Source organism: Bipolaris maydis (assembly GCF_028858645.1).
Source record: "Bipolaris maydis strain C4 unplaced genomic scaffold PSV08scaffold_1, whole genome shotgun sequence".
NCBI classification, from domain to species: Eukaryota; Fungi; Ascomycota; class Dothideomycetes; order Pleosporales; family Pleosporaceae; genus Bipolaris; species Bipolaris maydis.
In genome coordinates, this window is record NW_027093857.1 from 294036 (window position 1) to 316469 (window position 22434).

The 22434-nt window shown below is 50.6% G+C and overlaps 5 protein-coding genes across 5 annotated transcripts; 3 read left to right on the forward strand and 2 right to left on the reverse strand.

Moving 5' to 3' along the window:
- Positions 1 to 1015: 1015 nt before the first annotated feature.
- Positions 1016 to 1630, forward strand: PSV08DRAFT_397723 (OsmC/Ohr family; the record flags this gene model as incomplete). The annotated part of the gene is made up of 1 exon (XM_014219332.1): positions 1016 to 1630. One exon carries the CDS (start codon positions 1016 to 1018, stop codon positions 1628 to 1630), a length of 615 nt encoding a protein of 204 aa, XP_014074807.1.
- Positions 1631 to 9069: 7439 nt separating this feature from the next.
- PSV08DRAFT_375657 (uncharacterized protein) lies at positions 9070 to 11321 on the reverse strand (the record flags this gene model as incomplete). Its single annotated transcript, XM_066093311.1, has 6 exons — positions 9070 to 9168; positions 9458 to 9655; positions 9699 to 9853; positions 10274 to 10391; positions 10757 to 10942; positions 11177 to 11321. 6 exons carry the CDS (start codon positions 11319 to 11321, stop codon positions 9074 to 9076), a joined length of 897 nt encoding a protein of 298 aa, XP_065949899.1. The 3' UTR covers positions 9070 to 9073.
- Positions 11322 to 11656: 335 nt separating this feature from the next.
- PSV08DRAFT_253508 (uncharacterized protein) lies at positions 11657 to 14030 on the forward strand. Its single transcript, XM_014219328.1, has 4 exons — positions 11657 to 11969; positions 12396 to 12473; positions 12529 to 13275; positions 13463 to 14030. The coding sequence occupies exons 1-4, from the start codon at positions 11856 to 11858 to the stop codon at positions 13544 to 13546; spliced, it is 1023 nt and encodes a 340-aa protein (XP_014074803.1). The 5' UTR covers positions 11657 to 11855; the 3' UTR covers positions 13547 to 14030.
- Positions 14031 to 17361: 3331 nt separating this feature from the next.
- Positions 17362 to 18952, reverse strand: PSV08DRAFT_357733 (DHHC palmitoyltransferase-domain-containing protein). Its single transcript, XM_014219326.1, has 2 exons — positions 18242 to 18952; positions 17362 to 18165 (listed from the first exon to the last, which is right to left on the reverse strand). The coding sequence occupies exons 1-2, from the start codon at positions 18899 to 18901 to the stop codon at positions 17593 to 17595; spliced, it is 1233 nt and encodes a 410-aa protein (XP_014074801.1). The 5' UTR covers positions 18902 to 18952; the 3' UTR covers positions 17362 to 17592.
- Positions 18953 to 21266: 2314 nt separating this feature from the next.
- On the forward strand, positions 21267 to 21972 carry PSV08DRAFT_253548 (uncharacterized protein). The gene has a single exon (XM_014219323.2). The coding sequence runs from the start codon at positions 21393 to 21395 to the stop codon at positions 21774 to 21776; it is 384 nt and encodes a 127-aa protein (XP_014074798.1). The 5' UTR covers positions 21267 to 21392; the 3' UTR covers positions 21777 to 21972.
- Positions 21973 to 22434: the final 462 nt, after the last annotated feature.

Here is a 22434-nt window from a genome sequence, read left to right on the forward strand (position 1 = left end):
TCGTTTTGCTGGGACTTTTGAAAACGCGTAGAGCAGCTGTGATTACCCAATGGCTGCTAGCCTGGGCTGTTTTCTATTGGCGCATTAGGCATCTTATCTACCGACCTTGTATCTTATATTCTGCTGGTTTTCATTGCGTGAGAAGAGAGGAGAGCTGGTGAATGTACTCCACAAACTGAGTTGGAGACAGAAGTCGCACATCAAGCCATGTTGGATCATTTTGTTTTGTACGCATCCATGCCCGGATGTTCTGAAGACGGCAAGAGATGGGGAGGAAACGGCGGGGGCTTCCAGTGTCATGCATAAGGATGTTTTCTTTTGAGTCAAAATCAGATTGGTGTAACAAGGAAGCAATCAAGGGCTCTTTATTTGCGACCGACTGCTTTTTGTTTTCTAGTGGTTGCTTATCCGTGTTTGTCATGCGTTTGTCGAGATGCAAGGAACTTGAGGAGGGCTTGTAATAGATTGAGTGTTCAGCATAGGTCCAAGCGTGAACGACAGTTTCGCAGACGGATTAATACTGTAGTAGTCGTAATGTTGTCCAAGTCTTTTAGTTGCGTACCCCACAACAGAGTGGAGATGACATGAAATAACCAAGTCGTCATCCAGGTTTTATCGTTCCCGCATCCTTATCTTATCGTCAACTCCTATTATCTCGATTGCTATACATTATGCGTGCTATGGTTCTATAACATCGTTGCGTCGTAAGACCCGGAACCCAATCAATCTACTTCTTCTTTGCGCTGGAATTGTTTCACAGACGAAGAAGATGTCACAACCCACCTTCCCATTTCATTACCCGCTCAACTGGCAAAGCGGGGCTACGGAACCATGACCTGCCCTCTGCGGGGCAAGCTCCGTCCACTGTCTAGTGGCTCAAGTACACACCAGGTCATCATAAACCCAATTATTATTTAATCATTCCAAGAAGATCTCTTTTGCACATCAAACCCCGCAGCTCTCACCACACACACAAACACACTGAACACGTCTTGTCAGCACTGTCACCACAACCATGTCGGCCGCCCAAGCCCTGCGCGAAAAGCAAGCCCCCATCAAAGAAGGGTACCGCAACGACCCTTCGTCGGCCGTCGTAACCCTAAAATCCACAGGTTCCCTAGACAGCCACTCAATCACATGCAAGCTCTCCGATAGTCCCGCCATCAAAGAAGCCCATCGCGTCGCCGGTCTGCACCAAAAAGCCGGCGGCGACGACCCTGCCATCTCTGGCGAACTCTGCTCAGGCGACATGCTCCTCGACGCCCTCGTCGCCTGCTCGGGCGTCACCCTCAAAGCCGTTGCCACGGCGCTCGGCATCCCCATTGTCTCAGGCACTGTGACTGCCGAGGGCGACTTGGACTTCCGCGGTACGTTGGGCGTGGACAAGACGGCGCCCGTGGGGCTTACGGGCATTCGACTGGATTTCTCAGTCGAGTTTGGCGAGAGGGGGGATGGCAGGGTGGTTAGTGAGGACGAGGTGGAGAGGCTGGGGAAGCTGACCGAGAGGTATTGTGTTGTGTTGCAGACGTTGGTGCATAAGCCGAGTATTGGGGTTAGGTTAGTGGGCAAGGGGGGTGGCAAGGAGGAAGAGGGTGTGAGGAGGGAGGTTTCGCATCAGAGTACGTTGTAGATGGTTGGGTTGTGGTCTAAAATTTCCTGGTTTGTAAAGTTGGGTGTGAGTATTGGTGGTTGATTGAGGGAAAAAAAAAAGGGGGGGGCGGTATGCTTTAAAAGATAAAAAGATTCAAAGGACAATGATGAATTCAAAGAATATTTATACACGAATCTCTACAATGGCTCATTTGACTTTGAAATTTTACGCGTACAGAGAATACCAACCAAGTCCCAGCATATAACACGTTCCTCAACCATTCCAAGTGCACGTGTATAAATCCTTTTCTTATTTTTTTTTCTTCCCTAGTCTTACTATAGAGATATATATTCAATATTACCATTGTATGTTCTAAATCACTTTCTATTATAACTTTTTTACCTTGAAAGACTAAATAAGATAAACTACGATATATTAATCAATCAATGACACAGAAGAACGCTACACTTGTTACCCTCCCTTTATCCTACTTCTCCAAACCTCTAACGTACCAACACCGTGCATCTTAACATCTTGGCTTTAAAGACCTCTCTTAAGCTATTCTATCAGACAAGAGTACTAAAGCAGTATTTACTAGCTAGGCATTTATGTATCTTTTTCTTTTATCTGGTACACCCCCTCTCTTCTTTCTACTAGTTTATATCCTTCCTTTCTACCATGTTTACAGGATTCTACGTTTTAGTACCAAGTCCTTATACCCCTCACTCCTTTACTATTGCTAAAGCCCTCTACTACATCCTTCTTTTTTTTTCTTTAGCAATCTTTCTTTACGTTTCTATCTAGGATGTTTTCAAATAGCATTTTATAGTATGATTATACGCTAAAATAAAGGGAAGTAAAAAAAATAAAATAATGTTTAATCATTGGATTGTTTTTTTTTGTAAAAGATTTGACGGGAGATACAGAGGGGGGGGGGGGGGGGGGGGGGGGAAGGGGGAGGTGATGGTGATGATAATGATGAAAATGCATTAGCTTCGTAATTCTTTTCTTCTCTAGTTTAAAGATTTATATATATTTAGAGTAAAGAAGTTAAACCTTCAAATCCATCAGTCTATAATGTACGTAGTCTCTCCCATTCCTAATCACACTACCTTTAACTTAGAGAAGAAGCCCTATAGCCGCGTAGGATATATAACAACTTTCGTAACACCCCCCCCCCCCCCCTAATGAGCATAGTCTCAATGCTTTCGCCTTGTTCATAGCGTCCAAGAGGGTGCTCTACATGTTCTATCTACTTCTAATTTCTCCATCTTATGCAAACATGTTATAGTAAAGCGGTGGGGCCAAGCGGGCGCGGAAATCTGGAGAGTTAAGTAAAATAGTAGCAGGGAAGGAGACGTACTAGACTCATCGCGGTAAGTTGTAGCATAACGTGAGGGGGAAGTATACATCACAAGAGAGAGAAAAAAGCTGTAGAGTAGCGTAGATGGAAAAGGGGTATATTTAAGGTAATGCAGGGAAGTGGATAGAATCACGAGTCGAGAGGGTTGTATCGATGTTCTTGTTCAGGGATCCGGTATATCTATAGCGGTGTGGCAAAGTTTGAGAGGGAGTGACTGTGTTGTTTGGGTACGTGGAAAGTTTGAGTTTATGGCAAAGTGGGGAGAGCAGTCGGAGAAGGTGTTTTGATATCGTTTGACGAGAGAAACTAGCATAATCATTTGGGAGATAAAAAAAACAACCTGGCATGGCTATGTATAAGGTTTCACGTGACTAGTTCCTTGTCCTTGTGATTCATATCCTTGTACATATGGAGATGTAAGGGGGCAAAGAAACATGAAAGGGGGGTTGGCTTGTCTGTTGTCTTCACATGCATGCAGAGATGAAGGACAGCAAAATATTATACGCAGTACCAGGGTAATGTTGATCCCTGTGGTCCTGTCTTAATCTTGATTGTTGTCTTGGTGACTAGCTAAAATACAGGGAATAGAGGATTCTAGACCAAACGAGCATAACCGGCCGACAGAGAGAGAAAAGTATGAGCTAGCCAGTCAGTTTGTAAAAAAAAAATGCAGGGTATCGGATACAACTTTAAGATACAACCCGCAATCTCCCAAACTCTATAAAACGTGCTGACGTGAGCTTGTTCGCCTTTAGTAGTAAGGTTATATCCAAGGTTAACGCGGATATGTCGTCTAAAACAACCGAACAAAGCGAGTTATACTTTTTTTTTATTAATTTTGACAGTATCTCAAATACGATATTTTTAGGGTTTCGGAATTGCATCTAAGAAACGTCATGGAAGGTCAGTGTTCTTTTTCTAGCCTTGCCACTACACAAGATTGAGCCTAGCATGGTATATATCTGCATTCCAGACCATAGCTTACTACCAAAAAACCGATAAACTCTACTAGCACTGACTTATACACATAAGGGTAATGAGCTGTGAAAAAGGCCTCACCACCCTCTTCTACACCGCTCTTGTAATCCAGAAGAACAACGTGTCATTGAAGAAAGATGGCTTCTAGACAGTTTGGTAGTAGTAAGGGGAAACGAAGAGCCATGAGCCCACCATCATGCTCCCCCCACTCACACACCCATACTCTACCCGCACACCACTGTACACGCAAGCTCGTGATTGCCCCGCGTCCGGTCAAGAAAAACGAACAAGTCACCCGGGAAGCCAGAGAAAAAAAATCAGGGTACGGAGGTGGCCTCATGGGCGTTTTAGCGGCATGCGGAGAAGCCACCGTTAGCACCTTACTGGAAGCGCACTACGTTTGGCAGTTGGGAACGAGAGAAGAAGAAGAAGAAGAAGAAGAAGAAGAAGAAGAAGAAGAAAAGAAAAGAAAAACAAAGAGTCTTAGCTGCAAGTAGTGGTTCACCAGCTTTCGCAAATCCTTCTACGACCTGCAAAGTGCAAGGGAAAGAAGAGGAAAAAGAAAAGAACAAAAGCAGGGTTTTGGCGTGCATGACCGTAAACCTTATGGTTGAGTAACTAACCTTCGCTCAGCTCCGAGAAATGTCACATGATTCAGAAAATGGATCGCGTTTGTGCGTGTGCGTGCGCGCGGGCGGGGGGGAGGGATGGATGTGCCTTTCTGCGATTAGGGTACTTTTAAAAGGCTCAATGGCTCATGGGAAATCACGAATGACGCGCAGCGGAGAAGGGCCTAGTCAGAGAGTCCGTCGGCCGGCTGCGCCCTAGTTCGGGGGGGAAGCTTGCTTTAGCTTTGTTGCTTGGTTTGCAGCTCATGTTGGGTTTGGGAGGAGGGAACGTACGTAAGTTTACTTAGTCGCCGATCGGGATAAGATCCCGCCAATCGTTTGTGACATTTAATTGTTGCAGATGACAGCGGAGAACGTTGAAGCGGATGTCGCCCGGGGGAGGCTATGCTATGCGCTTTCCACTACTCTACGCAGTCATCTTGGCTTTCGGGCACCGGGGCTGACGTCATGAGAAAGGGGGTCACTGTCACTGGCTAGGGTCGACTGGTCAGCTGCATCGGGTGCATCCCGTCTGCTTTGAAACATTGTAATATCATGGTAATCGCTGTCAAAGAGTGAGAAATGCCATGTATTCTTTCGCTTACTGTGTCTACTTGCGCCATCAGGTCAATGCCGCACATGTTTCAAGGTAGGGATCATTGCCCCAGCCAGGGAAAGACCATGCTAAATTTAAGCTCGACGTTAGGGACGTCTAGTGCAGTGTTTCGACACATCTGACGTACCATGATTTGAGAAAGGTCTAGACACCGAGCGGCCCGCAACGATCCCTTGTTGGCGATTGACAATGGCTTTTCTCCTATCTATGTAGAATGCCACTACGAGTGCGACATGCAGGCGAGGGGTTCCTTGCGGGCGATCTGCATCGTTTGGGGCAAGACGAGCGGTCACTAGCTGATTGTGTTTGGCCCGATGCAACAACGGAAACGTGAATGCGAGGTCTACTACGACTAGCAGTCCCGATGTCCTTGGTGCCATACGTGCTCCCTGTATTCCCGTATACCTTAGCTTTTGTGTTCGTGAACGACATCTGAGTATGGACATGGTCTGTCGATAATAACCGAGACAGGCGGTACATGCAGGTGAGCCGTCACAATCGTCCGCACGCAGATCGCCGCAATTTTTAACTTCTCCATAATGTCTGTCGTCACATGTAGTTCGCTGTCGCCTTCAGACTTGGAAGTATCCTAGACCCGAGCTAGTCGGCAATGCTTCGAATGACGGTATGCGTCTCAAGGTTCTTACCATTGTCTGTCACACCATGTGCAATCAATACTGCACAGGACCATTTTTTTTCGTAGTATTTGATATCCCGGCCAGCCTCGCCAAGCTCTAGATAGTGCTGGGTGATATAAGGCGGGACTCATCGTCGGAGATATACTCTTCGAGATCAGCGACGCCGTCTTCGGGCGGCTGTCACCCACAACCAGATCGGCGTGTTTATCCCTAATCCCGCGCCAAGAGATTTTGGTGTTAGTGGTGCCGGGTTCTCTTTCGCTTGCGCTTCCGAGCAGGCGTATGTAAGGAGGAGACCTGTCGCCAAGAAAAGGGTTCTGGGATGGCGTTGTGAAGATGCGGGATGGCTGCAGTATCGACATGTCGCAACTCTCTCTCAGGCCAGATCTGCAGTTAGATTGATCGTCGCGTCTGACATGGCCGCCCCCTTGTCATCTCAACGACTCGAAGTACGGCTCAAATATCTGTTTTAGTACACTCATGGTAAGCAGAGCCGAACGATGAAGGGTTAACAGTGGCTGTGCCGACGATCCCTGGCTGGATGGACATTTAGTCTATCCATATGCAGGAACAGCGTCATAAGTTGGCTAGCCAGTGCCAGTGTCAGCTACCGAAAAAGCGCGCTAGCTGGGACGCTCTTGGAGTAATGCTGTGATTGGGTGAATACAGCCACCCAATAGCCCATGAAAAGTTCGGTACACATAAGTACAGGCGAATAGACTGATGGGCTATTCGATATGACTCGCAAACGTCCAGTATTTTCAGAATACCTGACTGACGCAAATCCGGATACTCCTGATAATGGTAATCATCACACAACGGTTTTTGTGGTTCGTGTCGAGCATCAACCATACTGGACACATTACTTGCATAAAGTCCTCTGGTAGATCAATACTCATCTGGGTACCAACCTTGGCATGATAAAGAGAGCCAAATACATACACTTACCATTATTGGCAGGTGTGCAGGTGTCAGATCTTAACCAACATCCGTCGAATCGGCAAAACAACTCAGGAAGCAGAGCCACCAGGGCTGATGTACAAAGATTTTTGGGCCAGGAAAGTGATTTCCGAGATAGCCCGAGTATTGCGACAGGCAATATTGTGCATAAGGTCCTCGTTACGGTGCCAAATTGTGGCTGACTGGATTGGCATGCCACTTGTAGTCTGCAGCGAGTCGCCTGCAACGGAGATGGCTCCTACAAAAAGATGTAAATGGAATCGACCCTATTCGGCATTGCATCAGTCGAGTTGGACGCCGAATTTATGTCGGATTCATTCTCCAATGCCTAAACGTAGTGAAGAAATAGAGTCTATACAGCACCCCTGGTCCAAAACAAGTGTCTTTATTGTCACGACACAGACATTACAAATCATTATAGGAATGGCCATATAGACTGAACTAGTATCTTTGACACTCGTCTTTGAAACGCGTGAGTGGCGATTCGATAGTGAACTTAAGGCGTCCAGGAATCAACGGAATAAAAGAGCGACCAATCCAGTGCGACCAACACATGAATGGTGATGTTTCACATGCTGGTAAGCTTTTGGTCGACAACAATAAATGGGTCTAGACAAACGTAGCGGGGAATTATCGCCATCTGGGACAATGGTAACATCAGAAATTATGCGGGAAAACAGAGTGTCGCCTCATTGAACTTAAAGCGAACTCTGTGACGCTGCAGGTAGAGCGTCAAAGACGACGATGCAGGTAAAAAGCTTTTCCACGCCTGTTGGTGTATCTTCAACAAAGTTTCCAGGTGTACAAACGTCGAGTGACGACGTTTCAGCGCAGTGCCTGCCAGCATGCTGTACATATGCCATATTGTCACTGCAAAGGTGTCGTGATGTGCAGATGATGTGGTGCGTAATTGCTGCAGTTGTCCCAGATACCGGGTAAATGATGATGCGGTGTTCATGAATGTCTGGAAGTCGGTTGATCGGAGAGGTTGTTGGCATGCGGAAGAATGAGTGGGGTAATTTAGATGCATGTACAGCACCATGCGTTGTGCAACTGTATCTGCATTCTTTTCCTTGTCAGTCGATGCTTCTACAAGGACTGGATTCCGTCCACGACAACCAGTCCTCACGCATTAGTGGTTGAGAAAGCAGTGGCGATTCCGAGAATGTGGTAACAGATGTGCTTCGACGGCGATGTGTCAACCTCGTACAAGTGGCACGGGTACGCCCCCTCTGGTCGTTATCGTCAGGCTGCTTGTATCTGACCAATTCTTCCGATGGGTTTGTTCTACAAACATCAAAGCGAATCCCTTCATCTCCCAGGCGATCCGGTGTGCATTATCGCAAAGAGGCGGTGTGATGAACGATCCAAGGTCTGGGGTACAAGATGGGGTGTCGCATCATCGAGATGCACCGATTAGCAGTCTGATCTGGTGTAGATTGTGAAGCTTCGGCTTGTAGTGAGGGTTGGCATTGGGCCGAAGGCTTGGAAGCAGCTTCTAGCGATTTACATGCTTCTAGGCACATGGCAACAGTGCTTAGGAAGCAACGTTTGTCTAGATTACTTGGACTCCAAAGTTTGGAGGGCAGATTGAAGGTCCGTCTCGAATCACAAAAGCGTCCGCGGCTTCCGTCTAGTGTAACCAGGGCCAGTCACGATAGGGTGTACCTGGTGAGTAACAGAGACCGGTGAAAGGGTGAAGATCTAGATGCAAGAGGCGGCTTCTTGCAAGGACAAGCTCACTGCACATGGTTTGCAGCAAAGAGCGAGACTCGGCTGTGGAGAAGTTCTAACACCGAGCAAAGGGGAACCGTTGGCTAACGTTCCAGTATCAAGGCGATGGCTACGCTGGCATAGGGTGACAGGCCCCTAGGCCATAGCGCAAGGGGAAGGTTAAGACTGGCTACGAATGGTGGCTGCCCAGCAACAGGACTGATGGACTGTCAGGCGGGCCAGTTGCTGCTGTACGCTCGTGTGGCTGCTGTCGATGGTACGCGATAAGCTTGTGAGAGGGCGCATGGAATGCATTGGGCTGGAAACGGCCGGTTCAGGCAAGGCTTGGTGCTGTTGCTTCTGGTCAAATAATTTTTTTCTTGCTAACGAAGGAACCGATCCCGAGCCAGAGGTTCGGCGTGCGGGCGGGATGATCATGGTGGACATGTTGAACAACAGCCAAGAGGGTGGAAGCGGGTTACGCGTGCACACGAGCCTGATAACGGTCGGACCAAGGAGGTAAGTAGCTACATAGGCCAAGACAGGCTGTGTGTTGGCGGCATGCACGGGTGCCGAATGCGAGGACAAGGATAGGGGCGAATCTCGTCAGAAGGCACAAAGCGCAGTGGGCGAAGGTTCGCAGGCGCAGGCGCAGGGCAAAGTTTGGCGGGAGTAGTGGTGGTGGTGGTTGGATGTTTTGGCTGCGACGGCGTAGAGTTTGGCGTGGAGTTGGCGGGGGGAGCGTCTCATCTTGTTTGTATGTATGACAGCGAGGCGGACGAGGGAGTATGTCGGTCATTTCCAGGCAGATAGTAAGATGCATTTGTGTTTGATCGGCCGGCTAGCGGGACGTCGGATCAGCACCGGACGGGGAGACGCGACGCCGAGAGAGGCATGGCGGCGCCATCCCTGCCGTCTATCATTGAGGCGCAGAGACGTCCTCGCACTATGCCCAACCTGCCCTTAGCAGTCGCTCTGCATGCGACTGACATCTGTCACTTGCAGAAGGGGCCCGTCGACTTGCGAGGGATGGACGGGTGGATGTAAGCATGGTGTTGGCCGCGGTCATGGCCGTGGGTGGGAGCCAGCGACCGGCTTGGCCGGGGGCCCAAGGGGCGTCGTGGTTAGTATTATTGGTGTTGTTGTTGGCTTCCCTGTCAAAATTGGCCAGGCTGTGGGTGATGTGTACTATGCACGTAAGTACATGTGTGGCAGCCATGCAAGGACAGACACCGGAGCCCTGTAGTGGGCACGGTAGCGGTAGTGGTGGTGGTAGCAGCAGCAGCAGCAGCAGCATCAGCAATACTACCACCGCCACTACCACCATTCCCGGCATCGTCCACATCATCATCGTCATCCCCATCAATACCACCAGACCAGGTGAAGCTGATTCAGGGTCCACACAGGCAGCGTCTAGTCTGTTCCCAGAGTAGCCAGGCGTAGACAAGACCATGACCATGGCCCGGCGGTGGATCATCTCCCGCTCGACACGGCCGAACCAGAGCCGGCGACAATGCACTGTCGTGCCAATGTCGACTGTCGCATGTCGCAACTCGGCGGGCGTGGGCTGTCGCTCGAATTCCTATTCCTGTCGCACGGCGAAAACGCCTCTTCGGCCTTCCCAACGCTCGCAGTCGCAGCTCTAGCGCCTCTTCTGTGTTGCCTCGACACACCTGCACAAGTCCTGCCCCCCGGATGCTGGTACGCCTCCGTCGCACAACTGTCGAAGCCCTTCAGCCACCAGCCTGGTTGAGTGCGGCGGCAGCTGTCTGCCGGCTATCGTGCCTGGTGCTGCGTGACATGTACCACTCTGCCTTCCAGTCGTCGGGTACCTGGCTGCCCCTCACCACTCCAACTGCCTTCTCTTCCAGCATGCCGTCATGGACATCTGCATTTGTGCTGGTGCAGACGGTGGATTGCCCACCTGTACGACTTAGTACTGCTACTGCTACTACTACTACGACGACGACGACGGGGGGACGCGGTAGTAGGAGTCGAGGACATGGATGCAAGCTAGTAGCGCCGTCCAGCTACTAGCACCCCGCAAAAGCTGCTCCTGAGCCGCTCCTAGTCGACGTGGTAGTCGTAGTCGTAGTAGCAGTAGTCTGTGTTGTTGGTGTTGGTGCTGGGTGTGTTTTTTGCTTTTTTCAGTTTTTTGTCGTTGTCATGCTGGCGCAGGATTCAAGGTCGATACACAGGCACAAACTCTATGGAATGAGGAGCCATGGCCTGACAATAGTCAAGGGATGCAGAGGGGGAGAGAGGACGCGACCAGAGGGGGCCTTGTACCAGCGAGCTGGAGGCGGGCGTGGAGCAGTGTGGTGCTTGGCCATAGCCCGCTTTTTTCCTCGCCGTCATGGAACTTTGTGAGATGGCTGCGGCATCCAGTGTGTGGGCATGCCGAGTTGGAGGACGGGTGGGCAGGTCGAGGGTGCGACGGAATGGGCCAGAGGCAGACGACGCCCTGGTCCGTTTCTGCGCCGAGTCAGATGCAGCCCGATCTGCGACGATTCGAGAGGTGGAGACACCGGGCGACGCTCAATGGCGCTTGCAGCAGACGGCGCAGCTTCAGCGCGCTGGCTCGTGCCTCGAATCTGCGGCGTAGGCGGAGGGTCTCTTGTTTCCTACCTGACCCTCCTCTCGGCCTCTGTCCGGCCAGAGCCTGCAATGTGCACGCTCGGAGAATATAGACCAAACCTTAACCCTCACCTGTCAAGTCTACACACGTCTTGCTAGCCGCGCTGGCCCCCCGCTCATTGGCCGTCACACGCTGGCCCCCCTGGCTCATTTGCCCATGCTGCACGATCAGAGTGCATGGGAAATGTACGGCCCGTTGCAGTCCTGCTTGGCCCATAAACGCCTCCTTTGCCAATCCGACTTCTTCTTAAACACCCGCCCACCCGTCATCACCACCCCAGCATCCCGTCCTTGTCCCGTACGATTCGCTGTGTGCTTGCGCCGGCTCCCTTTCCGCTCTGGTCCCCGTTGTGGCTCTGCCTTTGTACATTCTTCACCACCCCATTCACGCCCTCTGTACCATAATAGCCCGCTGCCCGCCCCGCATATATCTGCCATCGCCATTCCCTGGTTCACCCGCCTGGCACTGCCCCCCTACGTTGCCTCTTCCAGTCCCCCGTTACATCACCACCTAGATACCTGGGTAAGTCGCCCTCCCTTTCTGCCCTCTGTCTGCCACCCCGCTCGTGCCTGATTGCATTCAACGGTGCCAGTCAACGGTGCCAGTCGGGCCTGGTACCAAGCTGTCACCAACTATGGATGAGCAAATGGCCCCGTCCACTCACCATCGACACATTGACATGCACCGCTCTCTCTTGCTAACGCCTGCATTTGCGTCTCCAGAGTATTTAACTATCCCACATTTGCCCCTATGGAATATCTTACCCTCCAAGATATTCCGCACCGCCACTGTGAACCACTGCACTCGCGCAAAATGAACTCGTCACATTCTGCAGAGAGTCCGCTGGCAAACATGGTTGCTGCGGTAAGTCACGCTTCTTCTTCTATTACTACTACTGCTACTTTGCCTACTTCTTCTTCGTCTGCCTCGATGGCTTCCCCTGCACCGTTGTCTCCTCCCCTTTTCCTCGAACCTGCCCTCAAGCCCCCATCACCCCCACTGCCCGGCTCCTTCCGCGCCACTATACACGCACAAGCCCACCAAGACAAATCCTCGGCCCTTTGCCCGCCCTCGTTCTCTAGCCGGAGTCAAGTCATGGACCACCACCATTGTCAGCCGCACACTTCACCATCTCCACCAAAGAGGCAGTCCAACCTCGACTCAATCATCTCCCCGCACTCCTTGGAGCAAATTCACTCCCACGACGACAATAATGATGCCTCTGATGCACGCCCCTACGAAACACAGCAACCAACTTCACACATAAGCAGTAATCTGACAGAAACCCAGAACCATCACATGCGCAGCTCTCCACCAATTCAGCCTGGAGAGCAGAGCTTTCCTGGCAAGCTCCCTTCCTTTTCAGAGGTAAAACCAACCCTTAGATCCGACCTTTTCTTCTAGGCACTGCTGACATGTGCAGTTTCTTCACACTACCCGAGCCACCACACCACCGAGGACGCCCCAACGCCGACATGGCTCGGCCGACAGCTCTCCTCATGCCCAGCCCCACTTTGACGAGGTAGCGTGGGCCGACAGCAAACGTAGGCGAGTCGACACGCTTGGTGACATTTACGCTCGCGGCAGCATCGAACCGTCTTTTGCTGAGCCTCGCCGCATGAGCAGCGCCATCGATCCTGCCCTTTCCGGCTACTCACCCCACATCGCTCACCAGCACTCTGCACAACCTGCACCATCGGCCTATTCTCACCGTGCAACTCCTTCTTACCCGCCACCTCACCAGCAAGCGCCCCCAATGAACCCCCATGTCCGCCACCAGTCTTCTCCCGTTCCTCAAGGCCAGATGCCTTTTGCGCAGCCAGCCATCCATCAGCCAATCGCCCAGAACCCTTATCAACCACCCATGGTTCAGCCGGGCTACTATCATGACCACCAAGCAGCCGCCTACAGCGGCTATGAACGGTCCCAGGATTCCTACTACCCTCGAGCCTCCTACTCTGGTTACGATGCGCCCTACGGCGGGGACATTCGCTTCCAGCACAACGTCGGTCTTGACCACAGCGCGTTCAACAGAAAGCGAAGAGGAAACCTACCCAAGGAGGCAACCAACCTTCTCAAGGACTGGTTTGCGGCGAACCGTCAGTCGCCCTACCCAACAGAAGACCAGAAGATGGAACTTTGCAACCGCACTGGCTTGAGTCTCAATCAGGTAAGTCATCATCTTCAGCCAAAGTGTCAACTGTGACACTTTTACTACATGTGCCATTTCTGTCTTTCAGTGTCGTCTGGTTTAGACGGCAGCGCCCTTTCGGGCCGTTGAATGGCCTTAGACCTGTCTTGTGGGACTGTTTAGAATCTTACTTCGTGGTACCGGACAAGTGACTGACAAGATTTAGGTATCCAACTGGTTCATCAACGCACGCCGTCGGGCCCCACAAAAGGAGCAGCGTGAACGCGAAGCCAACGGACCTGATGCATAGTCTTGCCCGGCCCGCAAGTCGCTCGGGAGTGGCGCCTTATTCTTGCCATACGTCGTCCATTACTAGCCCTTTACTTAGATCCAGTCACGGGTACGGTCCCAACACACTATTTTCACTTCTCTGCGTCATTGGCGATCTGGTTGAACCAAAATTTCCTCGGCGTTACTTCTTATCCATGTATTTTTTTCTCTTTCTTTCCATCCATCTTTAGGCGATTTCTGTTTTCATCATTCAGGCTCAGCATAGGCACTAAAGGTTTTACAAGCGTTTACTGGGTGCACGAGACACCCGGGACTTTTCCTAACGTCGAATACCCTGGGACTCAAATAGGAGGACACATTTGCATGTTGGGAAACGGAGTATCGGGAACTGCTGCGCTGCAGTCGTACACTGGAGGTATCAATGGATTTGTTTGATTTTGCCATAGCTCCAAAATCCTCCTTCCCACATATCCTAATATCATAGGCAAGATTTTGCATACTCGACGATGACTCTTGGCAATGCTTTGGTGAGGCGTGAGGCTCAAACTGATTGACAAAAACCTTTCCTCAGGCACCGGCAACATGAAACAACCAAACTGGCAACTATGGCGATGGACCCCAGGCGTTGTACTATTGATTGTCTAGCGCCTACATAAAAAAGGACCCCGACCAAATGGCCAGATTTGGTAGTATATGGCTCCAGGCTGGCCCGATGAGGAAATTTTCATCGCCAGATCTTTTCAGGCTTTGTGATAGCCATCACGTTGTCGACGCTATGCTTGAAACGCGATGAGAATTTCCGGTGTTTCACCAACTAAACTCAAAACGTAGACGCACAACGCTCAACCTCTGAGCGTAGTATAGAAGCCGTTGGTATTTTTGGAGGTTACCAGGAGCGCGGGATGGAACCACTCCGGCAAAGTGTCTGAACAAGTTGAGCCATGACACGTTTAGAATTATTGAAATACTACAGAAAAGAGAGTCAGGGCCCACACAAGCCCGCCTTCATCCCAGGTCTCGACGCTGTCCAAATCGGGAAGAGCACGGAACATGCGTTGCCCGCTTTCCCTTGTCTTTCTCTCATTCTTTCGGCTCCTTGAACCGAAGCAAAGCAGGCAACTCAGCCCAGCTGGCCAGCCAGCCAGCCAAACTCGCAATGCGCCCCACAGCTGGAGCTTAAATTTCACAAATCAATCACATCCGGTGAAGCGAAGGGCGAGGTTTGCATTAGAACCCTGGCTGGGGATCGTCAGCAAGGATGCCACCACTTAGGGACTGGCGTGCACGATGCCTGCGTCAACCCTGGGGGATCGGAGCAAGGACGCGCTGGTCTGGGCCGATGCTAAGATGATTTTCCCTTTCGGCTACTAAGCCATCCCTGCATAGTCTTATTCTAATAACCTTGATATGACCAGGTTGGCGCTCATTCGCCTCTCGTCCAACCTGTCATTCCTAGAAACAAATAACTGATCATGGCTATTATGACCTTGCAAGGATATCACATCTTACCAGGGAGCTGGTCGGATGTGCTCACGCGCCCCACCGCACCTTGAAACGAGTCACATACGGGAAGCGTAATGCGACGCCGGAAACATTTGCTCGCTCGCGCCATTCTTTCTTTTACAAATCATTTGACATGCCTGACAATTTTGACAACGGTCGGGGAAGAGAGGCGCAAATGGTGTGCTTAAAAAAGGTGTCCTGATGTTTCAGGCCGGTTTCTAGCGCATGTCACCTTCTTTGTAAATGTGCGACTTCACTTTTTTTTTAAACCCACCTTGTTTTGGTCGTCAAAGTGCTTCAATCTGACAAGCGAAACGAAGCTCTATTGATCGGAATATTGACGCAAAATCACCTGATACTTGCATCTCCTTATCACATCTTGTACCCGAACGAAAGCTCGCCAACCCCCGAACCCCGGCTCGGCCCCAGACCTTTTGCCTCGTCAATCTCCTCACCTTCCACTACAGCGTTTATCAGCTTAACAGTGGGACTAGGCCATATATAGAACCCATGGTTCATATGAAACGGTTATTCTGTGGAGGCAAGACAAGGCGAGGCGAAGGGAAATACGAAAAATCCATCACATTTACACCTACAGCAACACGTAAAAAGCTAGCCTCTTGTAGCAACCCTGACATTACATGCATACCGACAGAGCATAGCAAAGTCCGTGTTCCCCGGACTTGCTCGCGAATAATCTCAATCAAGTCTTAATCCATGTAAAGCCTCACCTTATTCCATATCTCTCCCTCCCCGGCCCCGCCCTCCCTTTTCTGCGACACAGCCCAAGTTTCAACCGTCGTCCGCACAAACACATGCCCACATGTCACCTTCCGTATTTCCTCATCGCCTCCGGCCCCAGATTTTCTCCCACACTGACTCGCCACCTGTGCGTGTGTGTGTGTGCCGTCAAAAACATCATATCCGTGCGGCACATCATCGGAGATCGTAAGAAAATAAAAGGGAGCATGGGAACCACACAATATACAAGACATTTAGATGACGATCGTCACACCAAATTTGCACTTGTTTGTGCACATCTTTTTCCCCTCCTCAAATGGTTTAATCACTCGCATTTCGCGCATTGCCCCCCCTTCCCTACCCGTTTGCCCATCGTCCGCACATGCCGTGCGTGTCGTGCGCGTCTATGAACAGGGATGTCCGGGGGGGGGGGGGGGGGGGGAGGGGTTGGCCCGTATTCGCTTACTGTCTTTTCTGTCCAACTGTCTTATCTGGCGGGTGGTTGGTTGATCACATACACACACACACATATACACATACACATGCAAGTTCGAAATAACGATCTTCAGCCTACACGTTTGTCTCCTCGTTTCTTTCTTTCTTTTCCAAGCCAGGGTAACGCAGAGACCGTATCCGACATACGGCTCACACACACACTACACTCGCACAAGTGTTCGTTTTTTTTCAAACAAAAGACCGAGATTTAGTGGAATATGCAATAGTAAGTCTGGATTTCCGATTTGGCGGAAATTTTCGCTTTCACGGTGGCGATTGGCAAGTTCCGTAGGATAAAAAAACCGTGGGTCCGGGGGGAAGGGAATGCGAAAACGAAGGGTTGGGTTGCCTGCAGCCTTGATAGGGGTCAGATGGCGTTCCGTGGGAACGTGGGAAAGTTAGGTTTTGCATAAACCCACGTGGAGGCGAGATGGGGTAACATGTTGGAGTTTGGGGTTTTATGCGGGTTTGCACTTGTGCTAGGGGGGCATGGGGGGTGCTTTTGCGAATCACCAATGGTATAGTTGGGGTTTGAGCAAGTGGATTTGATACTACTGCGCATTGCGAGAATGCGGCGGTCATGTCTCTCTCCTCATACGGAACTGTCTTTCTGCTTGTGTGATCACACATGTCATTTCATTCACGTTTCGCCCCAGAGGTCCATTACAGCATGCACTTACATCATCGGTGCTAGCAGCACCTGGACTCTCCATCCAAGAAAGTCTGGGCCGCGATATACGATTACCCGCCCTTTTTTGTGGGTGGGGGGTTGATCGGGACCTTGGGTGTACCAGAGTTGAGGGGCAGCCTACCATGAGCGGCGGGTTCGAAAAAATGTGGTTGGTTGAATGCGATGAAGAGAAGGGTCCAGATGGCAAGGTGCGAGAGCCACGTGGGAGATGCGTGGTTTTTTTGTGCTACGATTATCTGGTTGTGCGACAGTGATTGAACGTCATGGTAACTACGTGTGCATTGAAAAGATTCATCTGGACACGTAAATCGGTAAGTGTGTTAGCCTGCAAGCGTCGCTGCCCTGGTTGAAAGGGTGGACAAAGTATATTGGGAGTGATGGCGAGCCGAGTGACGTTGAGATAGAGTGTGCCGGAGTTCCGATTAAGAAGTTTCATTCTTTGCTTGCTTTTTGTTTCGTTCGCTTTTGATTTTGTTTTTACCCGTTAATGCTGGGGTGGGCGGTTACATACAGTACAAACGTCCGTACGTGGGTATCATGTACTTGGAAAAAGAAAAGAAGACAAAAACAACAAACTCTGCATTCCCCGCTTGCCAGAGTATATGCAAGAAAAGTATTAAATGGAAGTATTAATGTCATCGCCTGCTTGACCCGTGAAGCAACGCGAGTCGCACTTCGGGATGCTTTTCTTCGTACATCCGCGCCATGTCGTATACCACTTCTCCCCACGCGAACTCGCCTCTGTGACTCCGGTTTTTACACGGGCTCTGCTTGAATGGAAGTAACCAGTCGAGTATGCCGTGGCCCATGGTGTCTTTCCAGCCCTGCATCAGGCTCGTGTACCAAGGGTGTTCGAATGGCTTTGTCTGCATCACCACATAGGAGCGCTTGGAAGCACGAGTTACGGTAGCCAGAACAGGCCAGTCCTCTTCGGAACTTGCTCCTTCCGTAGTCCTGTCAGACCTCTTCTTATGAGACTTTCCAGACGTCGAAGGTGGCGTTCCTGGTGGAAGAGTGGTACTCGAACGGCGAGATGGTTGGGAAATGAGAAAGGCAATGTTGTGGATGCCCCCACGCTGGATGCCTTCGACCGAGGTGTAGTTGATCATGAGATTCCAGCCTGTCATACAGGACATGGTAAAGCTGAAGATGCTGAACAGTATCCCTACTACGAGAGCGCCAATCCAGGTACCCGGCCTTGAGCCCATCTGGAACATGTTAACACGCTGTTCAAGCGGCGCAATCAACAGTGGAAATGCGCCAACAATGTCCATAGGAACATACCTTTGAATTGCGCTCTGCCAGGAAAACAGCCACCGCGATCCAAGTAAAAGTCGTGTAGAGTGCCCCGTACGCTACAAATTGCATAAAGAACTTGTGAGTTGACTCTGCTATGATTCCGCCTGCCCAAGGGCAGTAATGATCCATCTTCCTCACACATCGGCCCAACTCCTTGCAGTGATGTGTTCTGTCGGGTTTCCAGTTGTGGCACTTGTCGCACCAGAGCGGTAGCCCTTGGTAGTCGCAAATGAATGCGTCATACTGGTCGAACGCAAAGTCCCTAGTGCTGGCATGTTCCTTCTCTTGTGCAGTGTCTCCGAACGGGACCATATCAGGCATGGACCATATCATTTGTAGGAGGCGCAGCCATGTTGTGGTGAGGAAGAGCAGGAGAAGGGCGTATACGACGATGAGCGCGATGCCGGTGGACCGCCGAGGCTGGATGTTGAAGTCGCGCTGTATTTGGTCCGATGGGTTGATAAGGTATTTTATACAGATCAGGTACACAAAGACCCAGGTTTCGTAGCCCACCGCGCCGAACTCGAGAAGAGGGATGATGACGGAGGTAGCCTGGCCAATCTTCTGTTCCACGGCGGGGTTGGTGATGGCGCCGGGCTTTGGCGGATCGGTGACTACTGGAGGGGGAGGTGGTGGTGGTGCCATCGCGACAAAGTACGGAACAGGAGGAATAGCTGCGCTCACTCCAGGAGCCCTCGCGAGAAGGCTTGCGAGGAGGAATCCTGGTGTTGCACAACACAGCCCGCTGGGCCAAGGTCGCGAACAATGCGCAATTAGTCCGCTCTTTACTGCGGGCTTGGCAACATCACCACAAACCACGTCATTGCAACTTGCAATACTTGCTGGCCCATGTCATTCGTATTCTTTCAAACATTCTGTTGGGTGTTGCATCGCCAACTCAGAAGCCTTCAATTCCACCGCGAGCAATAGGTACACGCGTGTGCGACGCGCCGTCCGTCCAATCGGCCGAGCCCGGCTGCCGACGTCATGATCCTCGGCCGCTCAAGGCCTGGTCAACAATTCTCAACTTCCTTTGCTTTTTTCTTGTAGTGCTTCTGCGCAAAACATCAGTATGCTTTCTGGGGTTCTTTTGCGCATACCAGAGAAAACCTCTTTTTGCCCTCTGGGTTAGAAGCGAAGAGGATCAGACCAGACCCCTCGCCAATCCACGCCTTACATAACCCTGCATATAGCCTCGAGAAAAGGTCTGCAGCCCAGCCTGGCAGTCGCATCGTTCATTTTTCTCAGCATGTATCTATTTCATGTCGTGGGAGAGCATACCCAACCTCCGGCGCCTCTGATACGACTGACGACCGCCCCGAAAACCGCCTCGAAGGACCACACGCACATGAATCCATTGAAGCTAAGCCTATTACATTGACCGGATCCCCCAAGGCTGAGACCCAGGCTGAATCGCCTCATTCTTTTCTTTCTTCAGTGATTCTTTGTGGTAGTACCGCCGCCATTCCGGCCCCCTTCACCAGATATTTTTGCCGTTTCTGGAAAGGCGACATCAATCATGTGTGGATAGCGGGGTCCGAAAGGTTGCATCTAGACAGTGTTCCAGAGGAGCCGGTTGAATCATTTCGTGTATTCAGAAAATTCTCATTGTAGTATATACGTTACGTCCTGCACCTGGTGTAGAAGCGAAGCATATACTCTTTTGGTACTCAAGAAATTTAGCACTAACTGACCCACGGCCAAACCAGCGCAAGCTTCATTCCTTCCGAGCATACAGTGAGTCTGCCTAGTGCTTCTTGATAGAGTAAATGGTCCAACACAGTCTGCAAAGCTGCTGTCCACCGGCCGTTCACGTCCAGGTGACTGACTACGCGCAGTATGGCATCCGAGCTTCGACGTCTATGCATCAAGTCTCCAAAGATACACAGCCAACGTTTACTTGTATAGGTAAGCGTTCATCGTCTCCGAAGGCATCGGGGCTCGCACTACCACAGAGCTGGCCGTACCAATGATCGTCGCTGGCCCACCATTGCATATCCGGCGTCAAATTCAGGAACAGTTGCCCAGGCGTAGATTTCCAGGCTACAGCACTACGACCACACCATCGTAATATACCGGTAGAGCTGTCGAAGATTGATGACAGAAACAACAGCTGATGCAGAAGTAAAGCGACATGCACAGCCAGCCGACCTATCGTACCGGCAGTGCTTGAAGTAGACTAGCAGCCTGGATTTTTTATTTTCCGGTAACACAAGGTTGCTGGTTCGAAATCTTTCACTTGGCAGTGGCTGTGAAGGCTCTGGACACCATCCATGCTCTGTTTGGCGTCAAAGAGCGCAGGGGCAAGTGCCTACATCGGACTCAAGTCTACAAATCGCCAATGCTTATTCACCAAACCAGGCTAACAATTATATTTTCTGCGCTATGGTAAGTAGGCAAGACCTCTGATATAGTCCCATATCGAACAATTACTTATTCGGGCACTAGTATCTTTGTCAAGCTCCGGGACTCCTTATCCCAATGAGTCACTCAATCAGGCAATCAGGCAAATCAACGATCGCCTCGCTTACTCGGTTCATCTCAGCACCCAGCCATACTAAACTATATGGTGGTATTGTGTGTAACAACCCACGTTACTACAACATGTCGTTGCAGCTGCCGATCTGCATGTGGGGAAGAAGCTTGGAATGGTCTGATGTAAAGGTTATCATGTGGTTTTGAGCAAGGCAAACACAGAGAATCAGGCATTTGCCCTTTGCCCTAAGACTCTTTCCATAACACACCGACTTTACAGTAATGTGGCGATGCATCTCGTTGTCTGGGATCCCGGCTAGTTTCTCGTAGGACTCTCATTGTCCTCCACCATTCACTGCGTATCACTGGCCAGCTATCCGTGTTGGGCATCAACCTGTATGCCTTATCACTTAAACAACCAAATCAACATCCCGGCATAGAAACAGATGCCTTCTCGGGGCTTCATACCGGAAGGCGCAGCAAGAAGAAACGATGGACACAAGGCATTCTTTCGAGTGGGACTTGCCCGGGCGAGATACATTTAAGTTCCCACCATTTCTCAGAATGAAGTCTCATATACACATATCTCACTCGGAACACATTGCTAGCTAAATCACTCCAAACTCTTCATCACTATTTTACTGTCTCAGCATCTCTCATCATGGCCGCCAACTCCACTCTTCGCTATCTTACCAAGGACTCCGACGCAACTTCGACTCCTCAACGTCAATCAATGTCTTTGCAGCTCAATCGCACGGCATTCCTCGAGGGTACAACGGTTCCTTCGATTTCAGACGAGAGTGAATTCACGCTTCACACGGACTATCTCGTCAACCATCACCTCTTGAGCCACAACATATCCGCACCCGCTTCACCGGTCCTGTCTTGCGGCCTATCAGATTACACATCCGCACCCATCTACGGCGCTCCGACAGTCTGGTTTTGTTCGGCATGTAGGGATGGTCCGATAGGCGAGTGGCAAAACGTGTGTACAGCATGCAATCACCAAAGGTGCCTTGCTTGCACGGTGGAAAAGACTTCGTAAACGGACTACGGGGATTTGAGCCAGCATTTCTTGCATCATCGGCGAAATATCAGTCTTTCAGCGACGTTTTTGGGTCTGAGCGTGTTATTTGGCTTGCTTTTTGTGGAGGTCACATGGGGGAGTATGGCCGGTTTTGGGCATGGAGGATTAGGCTTTGATCTAGATCTTGTCAAGCAATTTAACTGTCATTTCAACATAATTGTTCTCCACCGTACATTTGTCTCACTCTCAAAATTGATGTACATGCTACTCATTCACACAGTACTCATGAATGCGAAATTCACTCACAACGAGAATCACTATGGTGGGCGTCGTTGGAAATTGTAACCTAAGATGGAGATCAGTGCAAGCATCATCCAAGACATTCGCACATGAATACGCAGGTACACAGGTACACGAAACAAGTGCACACCCACAGCGAGGGCGACACACGCTGCTCCAACGGCTCTCTGCAGTGGCGAAAAGGGGAAATGCTTGTTGTCCTGACGACGGCTCATTATTGGAACGATTCACCTGGAACATGACGCCAATCAACTGGAACGAGCCACACCGCAAGCTGAGACGGGCCTGCTGCTGCGGCCGACTTTGTTGAGTCCGCCTGGAGGACTAACATGCCAAGTATTTGCCTTATACGAACACCCAACGACGGCCGACTGAG

Coding starts and splice junctions, on each gene's coding strand:
- PSV08DRAFT_253508 (XM_014219328.1), top strand. CDS start 11,856: ATGGAATATCTTACCCTCCAAGATATTCCGCACCGCCACTGTGAACCA. Junction 12,474..12,528: donor AGCTCCCTTCCTTTTCAGAG/GTAAAACCAACC, acceptor TGACATGTGCAG/TTTCTTCACACTACCCGAGC. Junction 13,276..13,462: donor CTGGCTTGAGTCTCAATCAG/GTAAGTCATCAT, acceptor GACAAGATTTAG/GTATCCAACTGGTTCATCAA.
- PSV08DRAFT_357733 (XM_014219326.1), bottom strand. CDS start 18,901: ATGGCACCACCACCACCTCCCCCTCCAGTAGTCACCGATCCGCCAAAG. Junction 18,166..18,241: donor TGGCAGAGCGCAATTCAAAG/GTATGTTCCTAT, acceptor AACATGTTCCAG/ATGGGCTCAAGGCCGGGTAC.
- PSV08DRAFT_253548 (XM_014219323.2), top strand. CDS start 21,393: ATGGCCGCCAACTCCACTCTTCGCTATCTTACCAAGGACTCCGACGCA.